At 48.4% G+C, this 27595-nt stretch overlaps 1 protein-coding gene across 7 annotated transcripts in view; it reads left to right on the top strand.

Moving 5' to 3' along the window:
- RYR1 (ryanodine receptor 1) overlaps positions 1-27595 on the top strand; it is a 158827-nt gene that overhangs the window by 46619 nt on the left and 84613 nt on the right. For all 7 annotated transcript variants that reach the window (XM_033158477.1, XM_033158479.1, XM_033158476.1 and 4 more), the window contains 23 exons: positions 65-200; positions 1554-1649; positions 2244-2362; positions 2770-2903; positions 3597-3838; positions 6516-6708; positions 7493-7709; positions 8340-8444; positions 8635-8738; positions 10053-10136; positions 11219-11378; positions 11985-12132; positions 13084-13286; positions 14002-14176; positions 15545-15753; positions 18630-19012; positions 20638-20770; positions 21088-21248; positions 21549-21714; positions 22860-22946; positions 23642-23868; positions 25101-26019; positions 27365-27565. In XM_033158477.1, coding sequence (XP_033014368.1) covers positions 65-200; positions 1554-1649; positions 2244-2362; positions 2770-2903; positions 3597-3838; positions 6516-6708; positions 7493-7709; positions 8340-8444; positions 8635-8738; positions 10053-10136; positions 11219-11378; positions 11985-12132; positions 13084-13286; positions 14002-14176; positions 15545-15753; positions 18630-19012; positions 20638-20770; positions 21088-21248; positions 21549-21714; positions 22860-22946; positions 23642-23868; positions 25101-26019; positions 27365-27565 — 4602 coding nt within the window. The remainder of the gene's footprint in view (positions 1-64; positions 201-1553; positions 1650-2243; positions 2363-2769; positions 2904-3596; positions 3839-6515; positions 6709-7492; positions 7710-8339; positions 8445-8634; positions 8739-10052; positions 10137-11218; positions 11379-11984; positions 12133-13083; positions 13287-14001; positions 14177-15544; positions 15754-18629; positions 19013-20637; positions 20771-21087; positions 21249-21548; positions 21715-22859; positions 22947-23641; positions 23869-25100; positions 26020-27364; positions 27566-27595) is intronic.

The raw sequence follows: 27595 nt of genomic DNA, 5'->3' as shown, positions 1-27595 counted from the left end.
GGGGCTTGTGGGGCTTGCTAAGGTAGGACTCCAGGCGCTGAAGGCACCTCTGCTTCTTTCGCAGGGCATGATCACGCTTGTTCTGAACTGCATTGACCGCCTCAACGTGTACAGCACTGCCGCACACTTTGCTGAATACGCTGGCGAGGATGCCGCTGAGTCCTGGAAGGAGATCGTCAACCTGCTGTACGAGCTGCTCGGTATGAAGACCAAGGGCAGGGCTCTGGGATAAGAGCTACCCGAGTCCAAGTCGACATGATACAGCTCTGGAGCTTGCAGGGTGCTCTTGAATGGCTAGCGAGTTTTGGGAGGGCTTAAAGGGGTCAGCATTGATTTCCAGTTCTGATTCAGTCCGGATTTGGTTGCAGATTTCACAAGCAACCCTTCCCGGCCCCTGGATTTATGAGATCTGCAGCCCCTGAAGGCTTTCTAAGAGCGTGCATCCTTCTGTCCCATCTGCATTTTCAGGGAACTGTCCCCGGCTCAGCGCAGGGTGGTGGAAGGGCTTTCGTGCTACAGAGAGCCTCAGCAACACCTGAGAAGCAGCACTTCCTCTTCCAGCGGGAGCAGCAGCGATGGCTCAAGTGGGGATGGGGAGGCGGTTCAGGGAACTGGCAGCCAAGGCTCTGGGGATTTTAGAGAGACCTCACACCCCGCTGGTGCAGAGGAAGGCACGCCACTTCCGTCTCCCAATTTGCGCAGAGGGGTGCCACGTAGGGAAAGGAGGAGGGGATTTTGTATCCCTAGACTCTTATGCTGGGGCAGAAACCAGAAAGGGGCACTCCCAGATTCTGCTGATGGATGAGACAGACATGATTTGTTAGCTCTGCACTGTAAATAGTTTTGCACAATAAAACCATTAAAAGGAAGCTACGGAGTTCGGCTGGTCACTCATGAGCAATTAACTGAGGACCTTGCATGCATGATACATTTTAATCAGTGTTATACACCTTTAAATAGTCATGCCTTGCTCCCAGAGAATCCTGGGAAGTGTGGTTTGTTAAGGGTGCCGAGAGTTGTTAGGAGACCACCCCACTATTCCCCTCACAGAGCTACTGTTTCCAGAGTTGTTTAATGGTTCATCCCTTTTCTTAAGGAACCAGTCACTTAAGAAACAGGATGGACAATTAAACCACTCTGGAAGCTGTAGCTCTGTAAGGGGAATAGTGGGGTGGTCTCCTAACAGCTCTCGGCACCCTTAACAAACCACACTTCCCAGGATTCTCCGGGGCAAGGTATGACTATTTAAAGGGGTATGACCCCGATTGAAATGTATCATGCAGATGGGGCCTTAGTGGCCAGGTTTGCGTGTCACTTTTAAACCATAATTTAAAGTAAAAGGATCGTGAGCGAGTGAGAGAAGGCTGCTCCAGCCATCATGTCTGCTTGTGGGCTTCTGGTTAGCCATTGTGAGGACACAATGCTGAACGAGATAACAGGCCTTTGGTCTGATCTCGCAGTTGCAAAATCAAATTGCCTGACAATAATGTTGTGGCAGTAACTAGCCAGATAGTAAACATGCACGTCCTTTCCCTTGGTGTCCCTCCATGCAGCTTCACTGATCCGTGGGAACCGGGCCAACTGCGCCCTTTTCTCCAACAACCTGGACTGGCTGGTCAGCAAGTTGGATCGACTGGAGGCCTCCTCTGGTGAGCAGATGGGTTGGTCGGGGGTGTCCTATACCGTGATCTTAAAGTCTTCTTCAAGCCATCTGAGCACTATTGAAGTTTTGGACTACAATACCCATCATCCTCTGGCAGTTGGCAGGGATGATGGGAGTTGTAGTCCAAAACTTTTTAAATCAAAAACTCCAAGATGAGGAAGGCTAGTGTCTGTCTGTCTATCTATCTATCTATCTATCTATCTATCTATCTATCTATCTATCTATGTTAAAACAAAGAAACAGTTGGAGAGGAAACATAACCCAGTGTTGAAAGCATGGAGTCTTGTGTATAGCTATAGTTCCCCTAAAATTCCCCTAAAATTATGGGGAATCAACCATTATCCATTAGCTTGGCCAGTGTGGTGTAATGGTCAGAGTGTTGGACAAGGACCTGGAGACCACGGTTCACATTCCCACTTGGCCATGAAGCTCGCTGGTTTACCTTTGACGAGTCACTCACTCTCAGTCTAGCCTACCTCACAGGGTTGTTGTGAAGATAACATGTATGTGCTCTATCTCTCTCTCTCTCTCTCTCCCCCCTCTCTCCCTCTCTTTCTCCCACCCTGGTCTTGTCTGGCAGGCATCTTGGAGGTTTTATACTGTGTGCTCATTGAAAGCCCTGAAGTTCTAAACATCATCCAGGAGAACCACATCAAGTCCATCATTTCGCTCTTGGACAAACACGGGCGCAACCACAAGGTAAGTCAAGCCACACATGCGCCACTTACTCCTCTTCTCGCAGACGGGCATCAGTCGGCAATAAGCTTTTTTCTCTGCAACATGTTGGGCACAGGCCAGGGGAAGAGCACATGTAGCACACTTGGATCGTGTCCAGTGTTAACTCCTATTCAGAGTAGACCCATTGAAATTGATGAGCCTGGCTCATTAATCTGGTTTTTAACCTTATCATCAATGTTAATTATTATTTTTTGAATGTTTTAAATAGTTGTTTTTAACTGTGGGCTTGGTTTTGTTTTGTTTTTGCTGACAACTCCATTGTTTTATTCTGTTTGTAAACCACTTTGGGGGTTTTGATTTGTTTTTTTTTACTATCAAGCAGTATGTAAGTTTTAGGAAATAAATAAATTTTGGTGCCCCCTTGGCAGGTCCTGGACGTCCTCTGCTCTCTGTGTGTCTGCAACGGTGTGGCCGTCCGCTCTAACCAAAACCTCATCACTGAAAACCTGCTCCCAGGAAGGGACCTACTCCTGCAGACAAAGCTCATCAACTATGTCACCAGGTTGGTGCTCTCCCCGATTTAATGTGGCATCACATACGTCACAATTCTGCTGGGGGGGGGCGGACAGCACAGAATACAAATTTGGAAACATAACTAGACTTTCCTTTACGTTTCTAGTCCTTATGAGTTCCAAAGGTGTGCAGACGATTGCTGAAATATCAGGATGATACCCACTGTTAGCCATATTACAGAGTAGACCCACTGAAATCGGTGCACTTAACGACCAACCATTTCAGGGGATGTTTTGAGTTTTGAGTCAGTTCGACATCACCTTCAGAAACTAGAGGGGCGGTGGAATAAGTTTTCCCCAGACGCGGGGGCAGCAGAGCTTCGGTTCCCTTGCCCTTCTGCATAATCTGACTTGGACACGATAGCAAATGTTTCATTATAAATGGTGCATGTAAGAGAAATTGCGTAACTTTAGCCAGTTTGTTATAGCAGAATCAAGCTTCCCTTGGCAGAGAATCTGCCTTATGCAGCTTTAATTTTTAGTTTAACCTAACCTAGGATCTTGGAATTAAACTGGGATCAAAGAATTTAAACTCGGAGGAAGGCCATCAGAGAGACCGCCCCAAATCACCATCAAGTCCTTTGGTTTCCTCTTCCCTTTGGGTCTGGGCAGTCTTTCCTTTTTCCTCCCTCCTTTCCTCACCCTCCCTCCTCGTACCCCTGCTCTTCCTCCCTCTTAAACAGCATGCGCCCCAACATCTTCCTGGGCACGCACGATGGCTCCACCCAGTACAAGAAGTGGTACTACGAGATGATTGTGGATTACGTGGAACCCTTCGTGACCTCTCAGGCCACCCATTTGCGGGTTGGCTGGGCCATGGCAGAAGGATACAGCCCTTACCCCGGAGGCGGGGAAGGTTGGGGAGGCAACGGCGTCGGGGATGACCTCTACTCCTTTGGCTTCGACGGCCTGCACCTGTGGTCAGGTAGGGCACCTGCGTGGGGTTGTTCACACACCTTGCACACACCATTCAGGCTTCAGATGTCAAGGAAATAAATGACTACCTGGCATTTAGAAGACAAACAGAGGCAGTCCTGTATTTTTTTTATGTTTGATGCTTTTACTGTACAGCCAAACTCTCCACGTGGTTCCCCCGCGTGAAGGTAGTTAGATCTCTGGCCCACTATTTGAGTGATCTGATAAATCCTGCGCTAAGAAGGGCCTTCACACTAGCTCGATTTCATGCCATCCCCACAGCATTCTTACAGGGTGTATTTTCCAATACTCCTCTGGATCTTCGACTCTGCCCATGCAACAAAGGAAAGAGAGAGGACTTTATTCACTTTTCCCTCTACTGCCCAATATATGTCTCAATAAGACCTCCCTCTAATCCCGCCGACTATCACCAGGGACGTTGACCGCATGAAATACTTACTGGCGGATGCCAACCCCTTGATTTCACGTGGAGTGGCCATCTATACATTACAGGCCCTGAAACTCAGGACCACCTTTTCGCCTAACTTGCCTTAGCCTTAGTCCTATGTATCTTCCTGACATGGACACTGTCATCGTGCCCTGCTCTTGTTCTCTATTTTATCTGTATTATCCAGCACGATTTTACACCCAATGTTTTAATTGTATCTGTAGTATTCTTTGTATAATCGCGCCAGGCCACTGCCTGGTCTTTTACTATGTGCTATGGCCATATGGCTAATGCAATAAATAAATTGATTGGGCTTTTACTGTGGTTTTATAATTGTTGGAAGCTGCCCAGTTGTGCTGGGGTAAGTCATGGAAATAAATTGTTGTTGTTGTTGTTGTTGTTGTTGTTGTTGTTGTTGCTTGAGGCCCGAATGGATTCCATTTACAAATGCAGCATCTAAGACAGAGTTTCCCACCAAACTTGGGTCTCCAGCTGTTTTTGATCTACATTTCCCATCTTTCTCGATCACTGGTCCTGCTAGCTAGGGATGCTGGGAGTTGTAGTTCAAAAACAGCTGGAGAGCCAAGTTTGGGAAACCCTGATCTAAGGCAATGGGAGGAAATGTTATTGCTGTTATTTATTAATATTGCCGTTACTATATTTGTCACCTGCCCTTCGCCAGCAGGTCCCACGGCAAATCACAACGATATGAAATTTAAAAGTTAAAATGGAGTACAGTCACAATAATAGGGTTGGTCCTGAGAACAGACGTCTCAGGTGTCAATGGCCAGGATAAAGAGGTTTGTCTTTGGCATTTGCCGAAAGCTGTATAGCAAACATACCAGTTGTACCTCTGCAGGGAGTTCCACAACTTAGGGACCGCCACAGAGAAGGCCCTCTCCCTAGGCCATACCCCCTAAAACTCTGAGGGAGGTGAAACTACGAAACAGGTTCCCTCTGCTCGTCTCAACACCCGGGAGGGTTTATATGGGAAGGAGGTGGTCTTCCAGATGTCATTACTATTGTCAAGATGGGCTTCTTAGTATGGTTTTCAAGTATAAAAGCCCGAGCAATTAAAATATAAACACCCATAATTAAAACACACAGTTATAATTAGCGGCAAAGCAGTCCCATTAAAACGCTGAAATATAAACACCCGTAATTAAAATATGCAAGTAAACAATGCCATTAAAGCAACACAGTAATTGAAAGAGGGAGGCTTGAGTGGGAAGCGGGAAGGAATTAGGTGTGCTTTAAAGAACCAGAAATGGCCTCTTGAATTTCAGGAGGGAGCTTGTGTATCGTCTAGAAAATCTCACAGATATTACCAAACATTACAAACAAACAAAAACCACCCAGATGAGAACACGTATAACGCAGTCACCAAAATAATTGAAAATATGCACACACGTAACACAAAACAAATCTAGGCAGACAACCCCCCACCTATTCCACATCGCCCCATCCGCTCTAGTAACCAATAACAATAATATCAATAATTATATCATTAATCGATAGCATTGAGTAATGCCATTAACAATAATAACGTTTAACTAACCCATAATCCTGGCCAGAAATATAGGTCTACTGGTCTTAGATGTTTTAAAAACAGGTTCCCTACTTGCATGGACTCTGGGGGTTTGCATGCACAGAGGTCTAGTCATCTCTCTCCACGTGGTCCCATTTTTTAAATCCCGGATGGTGCAGTGGTTAGAGTGCCATACTAGGTCCTGAGCGACCGGGGTTCAAATCGCCACTCGGCCATGGAGATCCCTGGATGGCCTTGGTCCACCCGGCACCCTCTCTCGCCCTAACCTACCTCACAAGGTTGTTGTGAGGGTGAAAAATGGGGAGAAGGGCAAAGCGTGCCATCTTGGAGCTCCTTGGAGAGAAGGTGGGCTATATGCACAATAAAGAATCTCTTGCACTGCAGCACTCGTAAGTTGGTGGCGGCACACGAATAGCAAGGGGAGCTTCTCATAGGAGGTGCAGATGGTTGCCAAGGAAGGGGCGAGCTTCTGTGGTTTGTCTTAGGAGCAATGTTACATGGGCAAGAGGTAAAACGTAGCAGGAGGATGCTACGTTAATTCCACCGAATCCATGGGGTTCAACGTGAAGAGGAGTCTTGGGTTGAAGGCCCGCGTGTTATGGATTCATTGTATGTTGTCTCAGGGTCGCCTGCCCTGTATGATCTAGTTGAGATTCCTACCGTTCTGTGATCCCTCTCTCCTCGGCACAGGCCGCGTGGCTCGGGCCGTGACATCCCCCGGCCAGCACACCTTGGGGGCGGACGACGTGGTGAGCTGCTGCCTCGATCTGAGCGTGCCCAGCATCTCTTTCCGCATCAACGGTTTCCCTGTCCAGGGCATGTTTGAGGACTTCAACCTGGACGGCCTCTTCTTCCCTGTGGTCAGCTTCTCTGCTGGCATCAAGTAAGCCCAAAGCACGAAAATGAGGCTCAGGCCCCAGACCTGTGCTAACCTACTAAGGAAGAGGGATAATCCCCAATTGAGTCAACGTTCTGTTAGGAGGAGAATTCATTTTAGGGCCTGTCTGCACCTTGCCTTGATGCAGATCACAAACCCTGCGTGCCTCCCTTTTAATTCCCCCCTCATCCCTGTGGCATTCTTCTCCAACTCCTGTCACCCAACGCTTTCTCCTCCCTAAATCTGAAGGTTTCCTATGCTTTGAAAATCCAAATAGGAGAGCCACATCGCTTTAGATCTAGAGAGGAGAAAATTTGGGGGTAGCAGGAGCAGGAGGAGCAAGTGTTTGGACCGGCTCCTGGTTATCGTAGCAGATTGTAATTAGTACTGTCCATATTGCTACTTCATATTCTGTTTAGAATATAATTTTTGAAGAGAAAAGCCATAAACGCAACAGCAAAGGAAACCGCCAGGAGCAGTAACATCTTCCCCTTGCTCTACCCAGTTGTTGCCTCTGGCCCCCTCCACCACTCGCATGCGGCCCCTGGAAAGTTGCTTTGTCAAAGAGCCCATCACGGCCATTCAGAAAACTGGAGTGAGGCTCTCAGCCAATCAAGGCCTGCGAGAATGGGGGCGGGGCAGCAGGGGCGGGGTTCTGTTGTTCAGCCCGTAGGCGGGACAGTGCTAATATTTCTAGCCTGCTTTTCTACCCAAAGACGTTTAAACAGTAGGTGTTTTTCCTTAAGGGGGACGGTGCCCAACTCTCTCTCTTTTGCCCTCCCTCTGCCAGGGTGAGGTTCCTCCTGGGGGGCCGCCATGGGGACTTCAAGTTCCTGCCCCCACCGGGCTACGCCCCCTGCTACGAGGGCCTCCTGCCACGTGACAAGATGCGTGTGGAGCCCATCAAGGAATATAAACACGACTTCAACGGGTTCCGGAACCTCCTGGGGCCCACGCAGTCCTTGTCCCACACGTCCTTCACGCCATACCCCGTGGATACCATCCAGGTATAGAGGACCAGGGGAGCAAAGTGTGGGGAGGAGGTGGTGGGGTCAGGTTGAAATTGGCCAGCCCAAAAGCCGAGGGATTTCTGGGGCAAGCAGTTGCCAGGTTTGCCAAAGGCTATATAGGTCCATGGGGTCACGAAGTGTCGGACACGACTGAACGACTGAACAACAACAACAAATATAGGTAGTTGAAAGGTAAAGGGTAAAGGGACCCCTGACCTTTACATCCAGTCGCAGACAACTCTGGGGTTGCAGCACTCATCTCCCTTTACTGGCCGAGGGAGCCAGTGTACAGTTTCCGGTTCATGTGGCCAGCATGACGAAGCCGCTTCTGGCGAACCAGAGCAGCGCACGGAAACGCCGTTTACCTTCCCGCCGGAGCGGTACCTATTTATCTACTTGCACTTTGACATGCTTTCGAACTGCTAGGTTGGCAGGATCAGGGTCCGAGCAACGGGAGTTCACCCTGTCGCGGGGATTCAAACCACCGAACTTCTGATCGGCAAGCCCTAGGCTCTGTGGTTTAATCCACAGCGCCACTCGCGTCCCTATAGGTAGTTAGGAATCTTTTATTCCGGTGACACCTGTGCCTCATCTCCCTGCTAACTTTCCTCTTTTCCTTTTCTGCAGATTGTACTGCCCCCCCACCTTGAGCGGATTCGGGAGAAACTGGCAGAGAACATCCATGAACTTTGGGCTTTGACTCGCATCGAGCAAGGGTGGACTTACGGCCCCGTGAGTGTTCGGTGCCCACCGATGGGACTCCTGTTCCCCACCCCACCCCCAATTAATATATATAGGTGGAGAAGGTGCCGTTTCCTAAAACAAGCCTGAGTTGGGCCTCTGAACCTTTAGTTGTGACAAGTGAGGGAGGACTCGGACAGGGGTGCTTGAATCACATTCCGCGCCTCTGCCCCCTTTTCAGATCCGGGATGACAACAAGCGCTTGCACCCATGTTTGCTGGATTTCCACAGCCTGCCCGAGCCAGAACGCAATTACAACCTGCAGATGTCGGGAGAGACACTCAAGTGAGTTGATGGTGGAAAGCCCTAAGTAGAGAAGCAAGCTCAATTTAAGTGGGTCAGCTTTTTAGGTGGGGTGGGGGGTAGGTATCCATTCTACATGTGTAGGTCAGGGGGCAGGATAAGATGGTAGGCCAAACGTTTTCAGCAGGGGGCCGGGGAAAATGAACTAATTCCTATGCCCCACAACTAACCCAGAGATGCATTTTAAATAAAAGGACACATTCTACTCATGTAAAAACACCAGGCAGCCCACAAATAACCCAGAGATGTTGTTGTTCAGTCGTTCAGTCGTGTCCGACTCTTTGTGACCCCATGGACCAGAGCACGCCAGGCACCCCTATCCTCCACTGCCTCCCGCAGATCACTGCCTTGTCGTGGCGAAGGGGCTTGAATAACCCAGGGAAGCTATGAGCTATGCCATGCAGGGCCACCCAAGATGGACAGGTCATAGCGGAGAGTTTAGACTAAATGTGATCCACCTGGAGAAGGAACTGGCAAGCCACTCCAGTATCCCTGCCAAGAAAACTCCATGGACAAAGACAACCCTGAGATGCATTTTAAATAAAAGGGCACATTCTACTCATGTAAAAACATGCTGATTCCCGGACCGTCCACGGGCCGGATTTAGAAGGCTATTGGGCTGGATATGGCCCCCGGGCCTTAGTTTGCCTACCCGTGCAGTTGGCAATGGAATAAGGGTCTTGGCAGTGTCAGGGTCCAGAAAAGGAAACAGAGAGGAACTGAGAAAAACACAAGGGAATGTGTCTTAGAGCAGAGGTGCGAAGCCTGATCTCTGTAGAAGGCTACAGTCCCTTGGGTTACAAAAATGTGTGCATTAGCGCATGCACAAAAACAAAAGGTGTTGGTGAAAATAACATATAAAACTGCATTTCATTACGGGAAAATGGCATATAACAGCATGTTTATTGAGTGAAATTTACACTGGAGTGCTGATGAATTTTCATGACTGTGATTTTTTTAAAAAGAAAAAAAAGAAATGGCAATGTGGGGAATGGAATTTAAGACTGGGAAAATGAGAAACGGAGAGAACAAAAGCTGACAGATCATTCTGTCCCTATCACAAACCCAGCTTTCTTTTACACATACACATACCAGCTTCATATTTGACAGATGGCACTGCCGGTAAATTGAACTCTGATTCAATAGTCTCTTCCCCGTTGAATTCCCCTTGAAACTGAAAATGTGAAACCTTCTCAGCCGTCACGGTTGCTCACTGAGATGAGTGGTGTGGGGGAAAGGAATGTGCTTCGTAAGGACACAGCAGAGTTGATTTAACCCTTGATCTGTCCCCTGCAGGACCTTGCTTGCTCTGGGCTGCCATGTGGGGATGGCAGATGAGAAGGCCGAAGAGAACCTCAAGAAGACAAAGCTTCCCAAAACGTAGGTGGGCTGGTCGCTGCCTCCAGGCAGAGGCCAAAGTATAGCTCTGAATGTGTGTGTTGGTTGCTGACAAGGTTACCTTTGATCGCCCCTCTGACATTTGGGTGGGTCTGTAGCTCAGTGATGAGCACATGCTCTGCTTACATAAGAGAAGAAGAAGAAGAAGAAGAAGAAGAAGAAGAAGAAGAAGAAGAAGAAGAAGAAGAAGAAGAAGAAGAATTTTATCATTTGTACCCCGCCCATCTGACTGGAGAAGACCCCTTCTGGATTGGGCCAGTCACCCATTTAGTTTAGCGGCCTGTTCCCACAGTGGCCAACCAGCTGCCCGTGGGAAAGCCCTCTTGTGATTCCCAGAAACTTGTATTCAGACATTGCTGCCTCCAACAGTAGAAGATAGCCATTGTGCCGAGATGCCACTTACCCTCCGTGAATTTATCCAGTCCTTTCTTAAAGCCACCCAACCTGCTGGCCACTACCCCATCTTTAGAGGGTCAGGTTACGTACAATTTTGATCCCTGGCATCTCCAGTTAAAAACTGCTAAGAGACTTCTTCCCAGTACTGTGTTATTGCCTTTTATTGGCATAAGTTTAAACAATAAATAGTACAAAGTCATCCGGATACATTAATAATCCAAACACTTACAATATATGAAAGACTAGTTCTTGGTGCTACCTGATAACTACAGAGTCTGTTCTGCCTTAAGAGTGTTACAAAATTCAGACTTGCGGCTTTTGCCAGCTGCCCATCACTTTGCTCTGTTTACCACCCAGGCTGATGAGCACAAATGTGCAAAGCTGCATGATTTGCACATTCGTTGGCATTTCAGAACTGGCTTTGGTGGGAGTGCTTGGTGCAGAATTATGAATTGCAGCCCTGGCTATACAATGTTGGCTTACCATTGGAGACGGGACAGTTGACCAAGCAGATACAGAATTGTTTATATGTCCGGATGAGCAAGTGAGCTGGTGAAGGCGAGGGGAATGCTGTTCTCAAGTAGCTCAGTGGCTGCGAACAGGTGGAAAGAAAGGCTTTGGAGGTGGGTAGGCCTTGCTCTAAAGCCCTGCTTTGATCCTCTTGACAGGTACATGATGTCCAATGGCTACAAACCAGCGCCGCTGGATCTCAACCACATCAAGTTAACTCCGGCCCAGAACACCCTGGTGGACAGACTGGCAGAGAATGGGCACAATGTCTGGGCAAGAGATCGGGTCCAGCAGGGCTGGACCTACAGTGTTGTGCAGGTATGGTACAGCACTTGGCATGCTTAGCAAAAGCTACAACCCAGAACCTGGCAGGGTTCTAGGTGACAGGGGAGGAAAGGAAAGCTTAAAGTTAGACCAGAGGTAGCCAGTGTAATGGCCATTCTGGCACAGGAGTCAGATGTTCTGACTTAAGACAGAAAGAGAAGCAGTGAGCCAGGACTCCTGAGTCTTCTCTTCCGCTCCTTCCACCTTTCTAGTCAGGCATACTTTGTTCAACATAAAGGATACCTGTGTTTATGTTGTGTGGCGTATACAAGGGATGGGGAAACTTCTTGGCTCAGTGGGCCAGGTGGTTATCTCCACCCATCCAACTTTCCTGCCTGTCCTCTGATGTCATGATGACGTCAGGTGACTAATAGGTGGCCGATCCAGTCCACCCATCAAAGTTGAGCTGTGGGGTGGGAGAGGGGTCTGCTTTGACAGCACGTTCCTTGCACAGGTGAAGCAGCACCCAGCAGGATTGAGCCCTGCCTTTACCCACCCGTCAGTTGACATCACCTGCGGATACCAGCTGATGGACAGGTGGGTGTGGTTTTGGGAAACGGGCCAGTCTTATGTGTGTGTTTTCTGCTGCGCCCTTTTTAGGACATCAAAAACAAACGCAACCCCCGGCTGGTGCCCTACAGCCTGCTAGATGAGCGGACTAAGAAAACCAACCGGGACAGCCTGCGCGAAGCGGTCCGCACCCTAATCGGCTATGGATACAACATTGAACCACCAGACCAGGAAGCTAGTGAGCGTCCTTCTGCTCCCCCGAGTTTGCTCTTCTGCCAATCTTAGTGGGAGAGCTGATAAGAGCAGGGCAGTACAGCTAGGAGAGTGACACAGGCCTGTCTGGCTAATGAGACAGTTATCAAAAGCTGTGCTGTCGGTGGCTTTGGAGCCTAGGTGGTTGGTGACTGGGGACAGAGCCTTTTGGGTGGTGGTGCCTCATTTACGGAAAACCCTTCCAGAAATATTTGTTTGACGCCACCTCTCCTCTCTTTTCAATGGCAGCTTTAGACGATTTTAGTTGCCTGGGCCTTTGATGAACTAATATGCAGCTGATTCTGTTTATTGGGGGTTGGACTGGATGGCCCTTGTGGTCTCTCCCAACTCTATGATTCTATGATTTATTGCTGCTTTACAGTTGCAGGGCTATTAAAAGCAAGCTTTGGGGGAGGCGCATTTGAGACGGAATGGCAAAGGTTTAGAATGTTTTAAGTTCATATTTCAAATAAATAAATGTAGCAGATTGTGCTACCTGAGACTGCAGAAGGGTGGAATTGCAGGTTTGCTTTTCCTGTATTTCTTTTTAAACCTCCTTATGCACAAACCCTCCAAATTTAAAGAGGAGGGATTCCAACTCAGCTTTCTTCCTGGCCTGCTAGTTTTCTATGTGCATTACCTTTCTGCTTGCAGAAAGCTGGCACGCAAAAAGAGGTTTAAGCTAAAATCTTGTCCCCGACATGCTCGTGTTCCAAATATGAGGAAGTTCTGATGTCAGGGAGATCAACCTGGACTCCCACCTGCAGCCTGGAGTTGTATAATCCCAGATACTCAGGGCTATGTGATCTACCTGAACGTGTGACTGGGCTCTCTGCCTAGAGGAGAGTGAACAGAACAGGGTGCCAGAGCCCGTAGATCTGTAAGTAGGCAACGTTATCATTGCATCTCCTCACTTCTTCCTGGGCCTCCTCAACAGGTCAAGAGCTCACCAAGGGCCGATCAGAGAAGGTCCGCATTTTCCGCGCCGAGCAGTTCTACGCAGTGAAATCAGGCAAATGGTACTTTGAATTTGAGGCTGTCACAACGGGAGAGATGCGAGTAGGGTGGGCACGACCCAACGTGCGGCCTGACGTGGAACTGGGAGCGGATGAGCTTGCCTACGTTTTCAACGGACACCGGGTGAGTCAGAGGGGATGAACTGCGGCCCCATTTGCACCATACGTTTAAAGCTCTGTGGTGACACTTTAGAATAGAGTCGTGGGATTGTAGCGTTGGGAGGGACCCTGAGGGTCCTCTAGTCCCCCCCCCCCGGTGCTTTAAACAGTTGTGACTTCCCGCAAAGAATTTTGGGAGCTGTAGTTTGTTACAGGCGCTGAGAGTTATCAGGAGGCTCCCTGTTCTCTCAGAACTACATTTTCTGGAGTTCCTTGGAAGAGTGATTGATGGTTAAAACGCTCTGGAAATTGTGGCTCTTTGAGGTGAACAGGGTCTCCACACCCTTAGCTCTCAGAATTCTTTGGAGGAAGCCATAACTGTTTAAAGTTGTATCATGTGGTCTTAAATGTGTGTCGGAGGTGGCCAAAGTAAGACTGTTCCTTCATTTAGTTGAGTGTTGTCCACACTGACAGGCAGCAGCTATCCAGGATTTCAAGCAGGGGTCTCTCCCAAGCACTACCGTTCAGGGTCTTAACAAATGGCAGGTCCCAGAATTCCTTGGGGGAAGCCATGATGACTCTTTTAAAGTGTTGCCAGAGCTCTTTAAATGCATGCTGCGCATGTGCCCCCCCCCAATCCTGGGGGGTGGACCCCGCTAGCCGAGTCCTGCTTTGTGTCTCCTCTTCCTGCTACCTGTTACCTGATCCTTCCCCCCCTTTTCCAACCTCCTATCCTTCAGGGCCAGCGTTGGCACGTGGGCAGCGAGCCTTTTGGCCGCCCGTGGCAACCGGGGGACGTGGTGGGCTGCATGATAGACCTCACCGACAACAATATCATGTTCACGCTCAATGGGGAGATGCTGATCAGCGATTCGGGGTCGGAGTTGGCCTTCAAAGATATTGAGATCGGGGATGGTAAGCAGAGGACTCAGGTTTTTTTTTTCTCTCTCTCTCTCTCTTTTGCTCATGGGCCACATGAGGAACTTGTAGGGAGAATAAAACACTCTAGCTACAAGGAGAATAAAACACTCTAGTGGGTGGAATCCAGGATCAAGGAACTAAGGCCAGGCAAAGGCAAACAGGGAGCCCCAGGTGTTTTGGGACTACAACTCCCATCATCCCTGACCACTGGTCCTGTTAGCTAGGGATGATGGGAGTTGTAGTCCCAAAACATCTGGAGGGCCGAGTTTGCCTATGCCTGAACTAAGGCTTCTGGGATGTCTCTCTAGCTGTTAGAATCTGCTCTAGATTTAAAATAAAAATAAAGGGGGGGGGGTTTGAATGTCAGCATTTACCTGTGCACCTGAGTCATCTCAATTTATTTTATTTTTTAATTAGCAAGATTTGCCTGGAATGGGTAGCACTCCCATGTGCTGAATTTCACCATTCACTGTTTAAAGGAGAGGACTGTTACTAACTGTTTTATTATTTGTCTGTCAGTATGCTTTTTGTTATTTTTATTGTTATTGATGTTCTGTAATGTGTTTTTAATGTTGTATACCGCCGCCCTGGGATCTTTTGATAAAGGGTGGTATTTAAATTGAATAAATGAAAATAAATAAAATATTAGGGGCCCAGGAATATCTAGTGGGCTAATGTCAGAGGTGGAAGGCGGCTGTTGTCTCTTCCTGGGGTCTTGCACCTTCAGGTGATTAATATCTCACAGCCTTTTAAATGTGTCTGTGGGGAGGGGAGATTTTGTTTTGTTCTTTCGGTTGAATAATTTACTTGTGTTTTATTCTGTGAACTGCCCTGGGATTTTTAGACGAGGGGCAGCAATATAAATTTAATAAATAATTTGTAAATAATAATGCTGAAATGTCTTTCCTTCCTTTCGTTTCAAACGACAACATCCCACTTTCTGACAAAATAATCAGGCAGTCATAACAATTTAAACTGGCGTGTGTCGTTGCCATTTGGATCGTATAAGTGGCCCACGTTTTCTTACTGCTATGATTCTTGTTATAGTCTTGTTCGTTTGCTATCTGAAATTCTGATAAGCTTTAAAAAAATAAAATAAAAATCACCAGGCCTTCCTCAATCCCGAGAACTAGAAACTTGATTTTTTAAAAAAAAAAGAAAAGAAAAGAAAAGAAACCTCAGATCCTTAGGATGCAGAACTCGGCACCCAGCCCGGTACCAAAATCTGTGCTTGTGTCTTTCCTTGAGCCGTGCGATATAATCAACATTAATCCAAAGCAGCTCTGGACAGACCGATGGGCTCTAGTGATGGGTACCAAGAAAACTGGGTTTTTAATTCCCTCCACCTGTGTGGCTTTGCAGGTTTCATCCCGGTGTGCAGCTTGGGCTTGTCCCAGGTCGGGCGCCTCAACCTGGGCCAGGATGTCAGCACCCTCCGCTACTTCACCATCTGCGGCCTGCAAGAAGGCTTTGAGCCGTTCGCCATCAACATGAAGCGAGACATCACCATGTGGTTCAGCAAGAGCCTGCCCCAGTTCTCCACGGTGCCCACGGAGCACCCTCATTATGAGGTGAGCTTTTCTTTTTTTGGAGGATGGATGGCGGCTAACAGAATGAGGTTGAATCCTGACGAGACAGAAGTACTGTTTTGGGGGGGGGGAAGGAGGCGGGCAGGTGTGGAGGACTCCCTGGTCCTGAATGGGGCATCTGTGCCCCTGAAGGACCTGGTGTGCAGCCTGGGAGTCATTTTGGACTCGCAGCTGTCCATGGAGGCGAAGGTCAATTCTGTGTCCAGGGCGGCTGTCTACCAGCTCCATCTGGTATGCAGGCTGAGACTCTACCTGCCCACGGGCCAGAGTGGTGCATGCTCTGGTTATCTCTCATTTGGATTACTGCAACACACTCTACATGGGGCTACATTTGAAGGTGACCAAGAAACTACGATTAATCCAGATTGCGGCAGCTAGACTGGTGACTGGGAGCGGCTGCCAGGACCATATAACACTGGTCCTGAAAGACCTACATTGGCTCCCAGTACGTTTCTGAGCACAAGTGTTGGTGCTGACCTTTAAAGCCCTAAACGGCCTCAGTCCAGTATACCTGAAGGAGCGTCTCCACCCCCATCATTCAGCCCGGACACTGAGGTCCAGCGCCGAGGGCCTTCTGGCGGTTCCCTGACTGCGAGAAGCCAAGCTACAGGGAACCAGGCAGAGGGCCTTCTCGGTAGTGGCACCCGCCCTGTGGAACGCCCTCCCATCAGAGGTCAAGGGAATAAACAACTACCTGACATTCAGAAAATATCTGAAGGCAGCACTGTTTAGGGAAGCTTTTAATGTTTGATTGATTATTGTATAAATAAATTATTATTATTATTATTATTATTATTATTATTATTATTATTGCCACGCTTGCGTGAACTGAGGCCTGGGGGAAAGGGACACCCAGTGGCTGTCCAGAGGGCACTCCGGAGAGACTGGATTTGTAGAGCGATGCCTGTAGAGAACATTCTAGAAGCCAAGTTTGTGAGGTAAAGAGCAAAAACCTCCTTCGCCTCACTTCAGAGGGCATACTTTGGCAGAATGAAAGCTTGGAGGGTGGGAACGTGAGGGAACTTCAGGAATGATTGTTTTAAATATTAATTTTTAATTGATTTATCATCAACCTATGTACCAAACACATAACCATACAAAGCAATAGCAGAACCACACACAGAGAATATTCAGTTAAAAAACAAAAACAAATTGCAGAGATGTGGTAACATAGAACCAAAATTATACGGGGAGCCTATATAGCCCAGCCATGACAAAGAGTGAGTTCATGGGATGGCGAAACTTACCGGAAAAAATAAGAAATCAAGATTACAAACTTTTTATAAAAGAATGGAAATGGTTCATTGAATATTTACAAACAAACTGCAAACAGATAAGAGCACTGGCAGGATTATTGTAATAACCTGCAGTTTTATAAGAGTATATATTTAAAGTAGATGAATAAATGAAACAAATTAATTTGGATATGCAGAAGGTATTAAAAATAAATTTAAGGAACTGCAGAAAGGGGGAAGGAAGTCAGGTTTTAAAATGTTAAAGTGACTGTGAAATCATTGAAATGTATAAAACTGAAAATCATAAATAAAATAAAATTATAAAAAAGAGGGAGTCACGGGAGGAGTGCTTATATGGCTGTCCCTATATATATATATATATATATATATATATATATATATATATATATATATATAATTTTAAAAATGGAGGCCAGCTCGCTTCAAAATTTGAGCCCTGTGAGGAAGATAGGAGGGAGGGAGGTTTCTGGGGTAAATGTAAGGAGAGGCAGAGGAGGATCCCAGGCCTGTGGCCTTGCCATGGAGAGACAACGTGAGGGAGAAGGCCCTTAAGGTATATGACAAAGCCATGTTGGTGAAAAGGGATCAGGACATTGGAGAATAAAGGAATTGGCGTTGTTATGGAGCTCCAGAGAGACAAATAGTGGCATGGACAGAGTGGGCAGCGGTGAGGAGGCAGGGGAGAGAGGGAAGCCTTGGCTGTGTCTGAGGGCAGCAGCCATGGCTGCTTGACAAGATGGAGACACACTGGGCCAGAGCTCCTGAGGGGATGAAGAGACCCACGTCTGAGGGCTCATCTATCTATCTTGTCTATCTATCTATATATCTATCTATAATTTTATTGCTATTAAGTGACATCCAAGGATATCATACACACTCTTAAATACATGTACAAAGAAAAGGTAAAACTAATAATAATAATAACAGTTACAGGGAGGTAGCCGTGTTGATCTGCCATAGTCAAAACAAAATAAGAAATAAAAAAAATATTTCCAGTAGCACCTTAGAGTTGGTCTAATAATTATACCGTTAAATATTGATTTAAACTTGTACTTATACGTGCTCTTTTCTTATACTTTCTAACTAAACAAAAACAAACCAAAGTAAAAATCCAATAAACTAAATTATGTCAAAATTGACTTCCTGTCATTTCCCGACGTGAGTTACATTTACAACACTGAATGTACTTATACTTCTTACCTTACTCTTACTATATTTTCTAATACTTTCTTATAACATATCGTACCATTTTTCCTTTTCTAATAATATTTAATTTAGACAAGGGTCATTCAAACGCTGCCATAGATGTTATGTCGTTATTATATTTTTGTAGGTATTTCTTAAACATATCCCATTTTTGTGTAAATGATTGTTTTGTATTTCCCCCTTAATCTATTTGTCAATTGAGCCATTGCTGCATAGTCTTAATCACTTATTCTGCCATTCCCTTACTGTTGGTACTTTCTGAGGGCTCATCTAGGCTTCCTTTTGTGCCGCGTTTCTCGGCACAGGACCAGGTAAGGATGTGGATTTGGTTGCAGGTGGCTTGTGCAAAAGAGAAACCGTAAGGTGAACCCGTGCTGCCCTGTGCTCCATTTCCAGGTGTCCCGGATTGACGGCACCGTGGACAACCCTCCGTGCTTGAAGATGACGCACCGGACGTTCGGCTCACAGAACGCCGTGGTGGAGCTCCTCTTCCTTCGGCTCAGCATGCCCGTGGAGTTTGACGAGAAGTTCAAGGTCACGGCGGGCACCACTCCCCTCACGCACGCCCTCACCATCCCCGAGGACGAGGTCAAAGACGTCGACCTCGACTCGGAATACGAGCAGCTGAAGAAAACCGCCAGCCCCAAGGAGGCCGAAGAGGCCGAGAAGGAGAAGCAAGGCCCTGCTCCCCCAGCTGCTGCTAAGGAGACCCCCAAGGAGGCCTCCAAGGCCGAGAACGAAAAGGATGCTTCGACGGAAAAGGGCAAGACCAAGCGAGGGTGAGGGCTGGGTTGGGGCATGGGGAGCCCGTTGCAGGTGCTCCCCACCAGGGAAGGCTGCCCCATTCAGTCATGTCAGACTCCATGGACCAGAGCACGCCAGGCACGCCTATCTTTCACTGCCTCCCGCAGTTTGGCCAAACTCATGCTAGTCGCTTCGAGAACACTGTTCGAGAACACTGTCCTGCCTATGTTATTACATTTATATCCCAACTTTGCTCCAAAGAGCATGCAGCAGCGTGCATGGCTTCCAATGAGATTGCCGCCTCTTCCCTCCCTCCCCCATTTAATTCAGATTTACCCTTTATGTGGCACGTTTGTTTGTTTTATTTATCGGGTTTTCTGCAGAAATGGCAAATCTCTATCAAATGGGAATATAGGATGGCCTTCCAAACCAACTACTTAAGGCGATTTTAAAAACAGTTAAAAGCACAAAACCATAGGTCGTTGTTTCTGCAAGTAAATCTGTGCTCAAAGCAGTTCAGAAACTAAATGCAGTGATGCAACAATTATACACCGTGAGCCGTATAATGTCGCTGCAACACAACGCTAGAAAATTAATAATCATTAATTAACGGTTCATTTGACATATAAAAACATGTAACTAAACAGTACAGCTCACTAATAGATCAAGTCAACATTTTCATGAAGCAGCTTTGTTCTTCGGGCAGCAGCTCCTTTCTGAAGGCTCCTAGGGCTGGAGGGTGGGGCAAGCCGGGGGAGAAAGCCACCCCCTGGTGTCCAGCACAGAGTTCCTGACCCCCTCACCGCATTTAAAAGAGGACTAAAACCCGCTGTGGTCTAAACCACTGAGCCTAGGGCTTGCCGATCAGAAGGTTGGCGGTTCGAATCCCCACAACGGGGTGAGCTCCCATTGCTCGGTCCCTGCTCCTGCCCACCTAGCAGTTTGAAAGCATGTCAAAGTGCAAGTAGATAAATAGGTACTGCTCCGGCGGGAAGGTGAACGGCGTTTCCGTGCGCTGCTGTGGTTCGCCAGAAACAGCTTAGTCATGCCAGCCACATGACCCAGAAGCTGTACGCCAGCTCCCTCGGCCAATAAAGCGAGATGAGTGCTGCAACCCCAGAGTCATCCACGACTGGACCTAATGGTCAGGGGTCCCTTTACCTTTACCTGGACATTGGTGTTTACCCATTTGTCCTACTAGGAAATCCTTTTTGAACCAGCATGTCTTCAGCTGTTTCCGGAAAGTGCAGTTAGTGAGCGCTTGTCGCGTCTGAACAGGAATGCTATTCCATAGAACAGGGGGCAGCCATGCTAAAAGCCTTGTTCTGAGTTATGGTGGAGTTCAGTTTATTTATTAAAGTTAGGAACTTTTAGGAGGAACTACTGGACGTTATGAGCATGACGGCATGTGGCCGGTACTGTGCAAAACATTCATGCGTAAGCAGTGACAAGGCCCCAGTGCACTGCTGTGTGAAAGCCCCCCCCCTGCGTGTTTAAACAATGTGGTGCAATGCAGACTGATTCAGAAGTAAGTCCCGTTCAGTTCAGTAATGCATTTTAATCCAAGAAAAGCACGCCGAAGGTGGCAGCCTTGGAGAGAATGAGGCCTGATTATTTGGATGCAGTTTCTGACCATGCTCCCTCTCTCCCACTTCTCCAGTTTCCTGTTCAAAGCCAAGAAAGCCACCACCTTCATCAGCCCTCCTCCGGTCGTCCCCACCGTACCTCGGCTGGAAGAGGAGGTGGTTCCAGATAATCGAGATGACCCCGAGATCATCATGAACACCACAACGGTAACAAGGACATGGCTCTTTGTGGGGCTTGGCATGCAATCTCTTGATGGAAGCGGGGATTCCTCCTTTACTTTGGGGTCCTCGGATGTGCTTTGCTACATGTCGAGGGCATCTTTTTTTCTGGGTGGAGCTAAAGCATGATTCACGAACCAGTTTCAGAGCATGTGGCCTTTTCCCAGAGATGGGATGCTTGGGGAAATGTTTTGAGTTTAAAAATCCTGCGCATAGCTCCTCTCTTCCTTCAACTTGCACCAAAAGAGTTATTACTTCCTAGCTTAAGCTACCCACAGTTCGTCATCATCCCTTTCTTCTTACAGTATTACTACTCAGTTCGGATCTTTGCCGGCCAGGAGCCTACCTGTGTCTGGGTAGGCTGGGTCACACCTGACTACCACCAGCACGACATGAACTTTGACCTCACCAAGGTGCGCAACGTCACTGTCACCATGGGTGACGACAAGGGAAACATCCATGACAGGTGAGAGCTAGCCGGGTTCCCTTAGCCTTGCGGGTCTGTCATAAACATTTCCTCAGACCCGTGTCTTAGTTGATTGGGGCTGAAGGTTGGAAGGAGGCCCAGCAAAGATAAAACAAGGACCTCAAATGAGCACAAAAGGATGAGCACAAAAAGAGGCTACAGACAAGAGGGGTGATGGGAATTGTAGTTCAGGAACATGTGGAGGGCACCAGGTTGGGGAAGCCTTGCTTTTCAGGGCTTAGTGGTACCTCAAGAAGGTCTTGGGCAGAAGGACTCTTCAACTGTTTCTCCCTTTCGTAGCATCAAGCGAAGCAGTTGCTACATGGTGTGGGGAGGGGATTTCGTCTCCAGTACCCAGCAGACTCGGGTCAGCACCGTGGACCTGGTGATTGGCTGCCTCGTTGACCTGGCGACAGGCCTCATGACCTTTACAGCCAACGGGAAAGAGGTCAACACTTTCTTCCAGGTGAGTGGGGCACCTTCTGGGTGGAAGGGCAGAACACTTTTTCCAGGACACTGTGGAGTACAGAGAGGTGGTCGTCATACAGTGCATATTTAATTTAAGGAATTTGCCACCACAAGGTGTGGGGATGGATGCTGGCTTTAGATAGTCTTTAAATGGGATTTTAAAATAGATGCGGAACTGTCGGTAAGCGATAGCTTAATGCAACCTCCATTTTCAACCTCCAACCACCGACATTGGAGACACACAGGAGGGGAATTGCTGGCTGGAGCTTCTATATTCTCCTGTGAGGCTTTCAGAAAACAGTCCTCTTTCTAGAGCTTGGTCAAGGATGCCTGTTATATGCACCTGCCATGTTCTGGACCGATGCAAGCTTCAGCCAGGTTGAAAGTTGCCAACCCCTCCAGCAAAGGTTGTGAGTGGACAATATAATCCTCTGTCTCCAGACTACATCCTCCAGGCTTGTGGAGAACTACAAAGCCTTTAAGGGCCAACCCTCTGCTCTAAAGGCAGGCAAGTCTCCTCTGCCCTATATGCTGCTTCCTGGTGTGTTCCTTGCACCACCAGACTGGTGATGTGCAGTGGGAAGCATCTGGTTCTTCATGGGAACGTGCCCATAAGGATCAGGCTCTGGCCCAATAGACTGTCTTAGAGATTTCTCTGGGGGCTCCTATCCCTCAGCCTGAGGCACAATGGGCTCCCCTTCTTCCACAGTCAGCTCTGAGCCCTAAACCTGATCTGGTTCCCTAACTCCCTTCCAGGTTTCCACCTTGTGTCTGGATCGCTGCTAGATTCAGGGGTCGTGAAACCACCCATGTAAAGGCTCTGATTTAGCGTAGTGGCCAAAAATGTCAGGTGTATGTGCGTGTCAGAGACTGCAGGACCAATACTCTCTGATTTGCTTGAATGTATTTACAAATAAAATAAAATAAAATAAACTGCCCTGAAATAATTGATAAAAGCCGGTATATATCATTGTTTTAAATATATTAAAAATAGACAAAATATTGACCTCACTCAGCATCCTGACAAAAATGGTACTGGGCATCCTTGCAATGCTACAATTCCCAGCATTCATTGGGAGAAAAAGTTGAAACCTTTTTCCTATGTGTCTTACTGCGTCATCTTACACACCTGTCACGCTGCAGGTGGAGCCAAACACAAAGCTGTTTCCTGCTGTCGTTGTCCTCCCAACAAGCCAGAACGTAATCCAGTTTGAACTGGGCAAGCTGAAGGTAAGGACCAAACTGCCAAATAGTAGTGTTTTTGCACACATCCCAATCGCCAAGCCATGAGGGACTCTAGGGCTCCAGCCTTTATCCAGGTTTCGGTTTCCTTGAAATGAAGGTGAATGCAGACTGTGGTGTCTTCAGGATATATGGTTACATTTGCATATAAATACAACCTTAGCATACCGGTAGACTGGAGGTCCTCACAGCATTAACACCCCAAGAGATCTTGCCTCCACATTAAGTTCCCAGACTATAGCTCTGGGTACAGCACAGAGTAAGGCAAGCCTTTGTGTCTCCAGCTTCCAGCATCAGCCTAAACCTTCTCACAAACAGCCTCCCCTTAACCTCCTATTCTCCATCCTAGGATCACATGGCATCCAGCCAGATGAGGTGGGAGAAGGCCCATCCTTTTGTCTCTTTAGCAACAGGACAACTTACTTGGACATATAAATGGAAGTACTTAGCTGGCCAGCTGAGGGCATTACCTTAACAAAGAAACGTGTCTGACTGGTTCAGTTGCTTCTTCTGCTAGATTCTAAACTGCACTGCATACTGGATCACAGGCTTGGAAGGGACACACAGATATCCAGACTGAACTCCCCTCAAAACTATAACAGTATTTTAGAACAGAGGGAAGCTTGCAGTTGTGACATTCAGAGTGACTACATTCTTCTGTCTCCCTTCTCCTCCCCTGGCAGAACATCATGCCCATCTCAGCTGCCATGTTCCGCAGTGAGCGGAAGAACCCAGAACCCCAGTGCCCACCACGGCTTGCCATTCAGATGCTGACAGCGATGACCTGGAGCCGTATGCCCAATGAGTTCCTGCGGGTGGACGTTGCCCGTTTCAGCGACCGGCATGGGTGGATGGTTGAGTGTACAGAGCCTAACATCATGATGGCCCTCCACATTCCAGAGGAAAGCCGGTGAGTCTCCTATAAGCCCCCGTAGGAGTTACAGCTGAGCTCTACCAAGTTCTAAGGCAGATTAGCCATTTCAGCACTGCGGAGAGCTCCTAATGAGCCACTTGCTCCCTCAAAGGGCTGGAAGAAAACGGAGGCCTTTTGAGCATCTCTCCTCCAGCTTACCTCTCAGAGGTCTCATGCACACCATTCATTTGAAGCAGGGGGCTCTCTTGATAGTTCCACCACCTTCAGAAGTTTGGGGTAGTGATGACCCTGTAGAGGACATTCTCTGTGGCAGCCCTAAGTTGCAGAATTCATTCCCTACAAAAGTGTGTCTAGCATCTTAGAGCTTACACTGGCATTGGCCATCTGAAGTGTGAGTTTTCAGGACCTACCTATTCCTGTTACTGTAATTTATTTTAATACTTTTTTTTAATACTGACTTTTAAGTGGTTGCAACCTACTTTCGGTTCTGCTGTTGAAAAGCAGGAAACAACAACAGTGATATAAAATGATGATAATGTGTACACTAAACTACAAGCACTCTTGAGTTATTTCCTCATCCGAAAAGCCCGTGAATTGACGCCCTGTTAAGAAAATGTAAAGAGGAAAGAAAGTGTTAAGATTATCAACATGCGTAGTTACAGACCTGTGTTAAGCCTATTATATTAATAATTCACCCTTTGCATCTGTTTTGCTCTATTTTGTTTTTAACTTGTACTTCCCCCCAAAAAATTGTAGGGAGGTATTTAATGATGATGATGATGATGATGATAGTGCTGGGAATTGTAGCTCCATGAGGGGTAAACTACATTTCCAATGACTCTTTGGGCCAGTGTGGTGTAGTGGTTAAGAGCGGTAGACTCGTAATCTGGTGAACCAGGTTCACGTCTCCGCTCCTCCACATACAGTTGCTGGGTGACCTTGGTCTAGGCACACTTCTCTGAAGTCTCTCAGCCCCACTCACCTCACAGAGTGTTTGTTGTGGGGGAGGAAGGGAAAGGAGAATGTTAGCCGCTTTGAGACTCCTTCGGGTAGTGATAAAGCAGGATATCAAATCCAAACTCTTCTTCTCTTCTTCTTCTTTGGGAGAAGCCGTGAGCTTTAAATGTAAGGTATTTATGCAGCCCTAGGCTCAGCTTCCTTGTGGAGAACTAGAGCTTTTACAAAAAGACGATGCCCACGCCTGGAGTACAGGGTACTTCCTGCCACACAGTGCCCTCATGTCCCCCTCTTCTGACTCCCCTTCACAGGTGCATAGACATCCTGGAGCTTTCAGAGCGCCTGGACCTGCTGAAATTCCACTCGCATACCCTGAAGTTGTACTGCGCCGTCTGCGCTTTGGGCAACAACCGGGTTGCGCATGCCCTGTGCAGCCACGTGGACGAGTCTCAGCTGCTGCACACCATCGAGAGCAACCACCTGCCTGGCCTTCTGCGCAGCGGCTACTACGACCTGCTCATCGGCATGCACCTGGAGTCCGCCAAGCGCTCCCGCCTCATGATGAACAGCGAGTTCATCGTCCCCATGACGGACGAGACCAAGAGCATCACGCTCTTCCCGGCCGGCACCAAGAAGCCTGGCCTGCCCGGGGTGGGCATGAGCACCTGCCTGCGCCCGCCGTTGCACTTTGTGGACACCTGCTTCGTCAGCAACAGCAAAGAGCTGTACCAGCTGAGCCCGTCCATCCCCTTGGACGTGCTGAAGGTGAAGGCTATCAACATGCTGACTGAGGCTGTCCAGGATGGTGGGCAGCACACCCGCGACCCCGTCGGGGGCAGCGTGGAGTTCCAGTTTGTGCCGGTCCTCAAGCTGATCTGCACCCTCCTCATCATGGGTGTCTTCGAGGACGAGGACGTGCGCCACATCCTCAAGATGATCGAGCCGAACGTCTTCGTGGAGCCCAAGGAGGAAGAGGAGGCGCCGGCGGATGCTGAGGAGGGAGGGGAAGAGCAAGTGCCCGCGGAGGAAGAGGAGGAGATGGCGGCGGCGGAAGAAGACGAAGAGGGGGCGGAGAAAGAGGCCGGAGGGGGGAAGAAGGAAGAAGTGGAGGGAGGCGAGAAGAGGGAGCTGAAAGCCATCGAGGCCGGGGAAGCGGAAGCCAAGGAGGATGAGGAGGGGTTGGAGGAAGGCCTGCTGCAGATGAAGCTTCCTGAATCGGTCAAGCTGCAGGTAAAGGGTGTGGCTTTGGGGTTTCCTCCTCTCCCCCCACAACCTCCAGATCACCCAGCCTCTGTGATCCTTCAGCAGTGTCTTCCCAGCCATCTTATTCCCACCGTCAGAGTCCGTTAGCTCCGTTCCCTGCCCAAACAATGGACCACACACTTTTAACGGGATCGAGGGCGTCTTGTTCTTGGCATCTTGGCTGGCCACTTTAAGAACTGGATGCTGGACTAGATGGGCCATTGGCCTGATTCATAAGGGCTCTTCTTATGTTCTAGGAAAGCACGAAAGGAGCATGAGGGGAACGCTTGTGTGTGGATGGGTGTGAGGTCTGCATGTGTGAGATTGAATGGATGGTGGCTGTAGCGGTTGTGCTTCTGTGACCATGTGAGAAAGCAAGAGTGTGTTTTGGGTTGTACCCAAGTGAGTTTCAACTCGGAGCGGATGCGCTGAAATTAATGTACATGTTATTTCATTCCGTTGGGTCTAAGCTCAGTTGGAGCCAACCCTTGGTGGTTTGGCTCTGGCCCCACCCACTTTTAATGGAAGAAGGGACGTATTGTCCGCTTGGCCACTGAGAACAGGATGCTGGACCTGATGGCCGTTGACCTGATCCAGGGCTCTTGTTATGTAACATCCCGAGCCAGCTCTGTGAGCACCATTCAGCTACCGGGTCACCTGAAAGACCCGTCTCTGTGTAGTCCTCCTTTGAGCCCATTCCATGTCCCATCTCCAGTTGGTATGTACATTTGTTGTTGATTAGTCATGTCCAACTCTTCGTGACCCCATGGACCAGAGCACGCCTGGCACTCCTGTCTTCTACTGCCTCCTGCAGTTTGGTCAGACTCATGTTAGTAGCTTCGAGAACACTGTCCAACCATCCCGTCCTCTGTCGTCCCCTTCTCCTTGTGCCCTCCATCTTTCCCAACACCAGGGTCTTTTCCAGGGAGTCTTCTCATCTCATGAGGTGGCCAAAATATTGGAGCCTCAGCTTCAGGATCTGTCCTTCCAGTGAGCACTCAGGGCTGATTTCCTTCAGAATTGATAGGTTTGGTCTTCCTACAGTCCATTGGACTCTCAAGGGTCTCCTCCAGCACCATAATTCAAAAGCATCAATTCTTCGGCGATCAGCCTTCTTTATGGTCCAGCTCTCACTTCCATACATCACTACTGGGAAAACCATAGCTTTAACTATACGGACCTTTGTCAGCAAGGTGATGCCTCTGCTTTTTAAGATGCTAAGCCCCAAAATTCCTCCTCTCTCCTTCTCAGTCCTTTCCACCCAGCCCTGGTGACTGTGGCTCCTCTCCCCATTGTGCCGACTCCTCTCTCCCCTCCACCCCTCTTCCCACAGATGTGCAACCTGCTGCAGTTCTTCTGTGACCGCGAGCTGCAGCACCGTGTGGAAGCCATCATCGCTTTCTCGGAGCGCTATGTGGACAACCTGCAGACCAACCAGCGCCAGCGCTACAGCACCCTCATGCAGGCCTTCACCATGTCCGCCGCAGAGACGGCCCGGCGCACCCGAGAGTTCCGCTCCCCTCCTCAGGAGCAGGTACTGGGGAGGGGGCAATGGGGGGGGCAA

The sequence above is a fragment of the Lacerta agilis genome, chromosome 8 (genome assembly GCF_009819535.1).
Source record: "Lacerta agilis isolate rLacAgi1 chromosome 8, rLacAgi1.pri, whole genome shotgun sequence".
NCBI classification, from domain to species: Eukaryota; Metazoa; Chordata; class Lepidosauria; order Squamata; family Lacertidae; genus Lacerta; species Lacerta agilis.
This window is presented reverse-complemented; position numbering and strand designations above follow the sequence as displayed.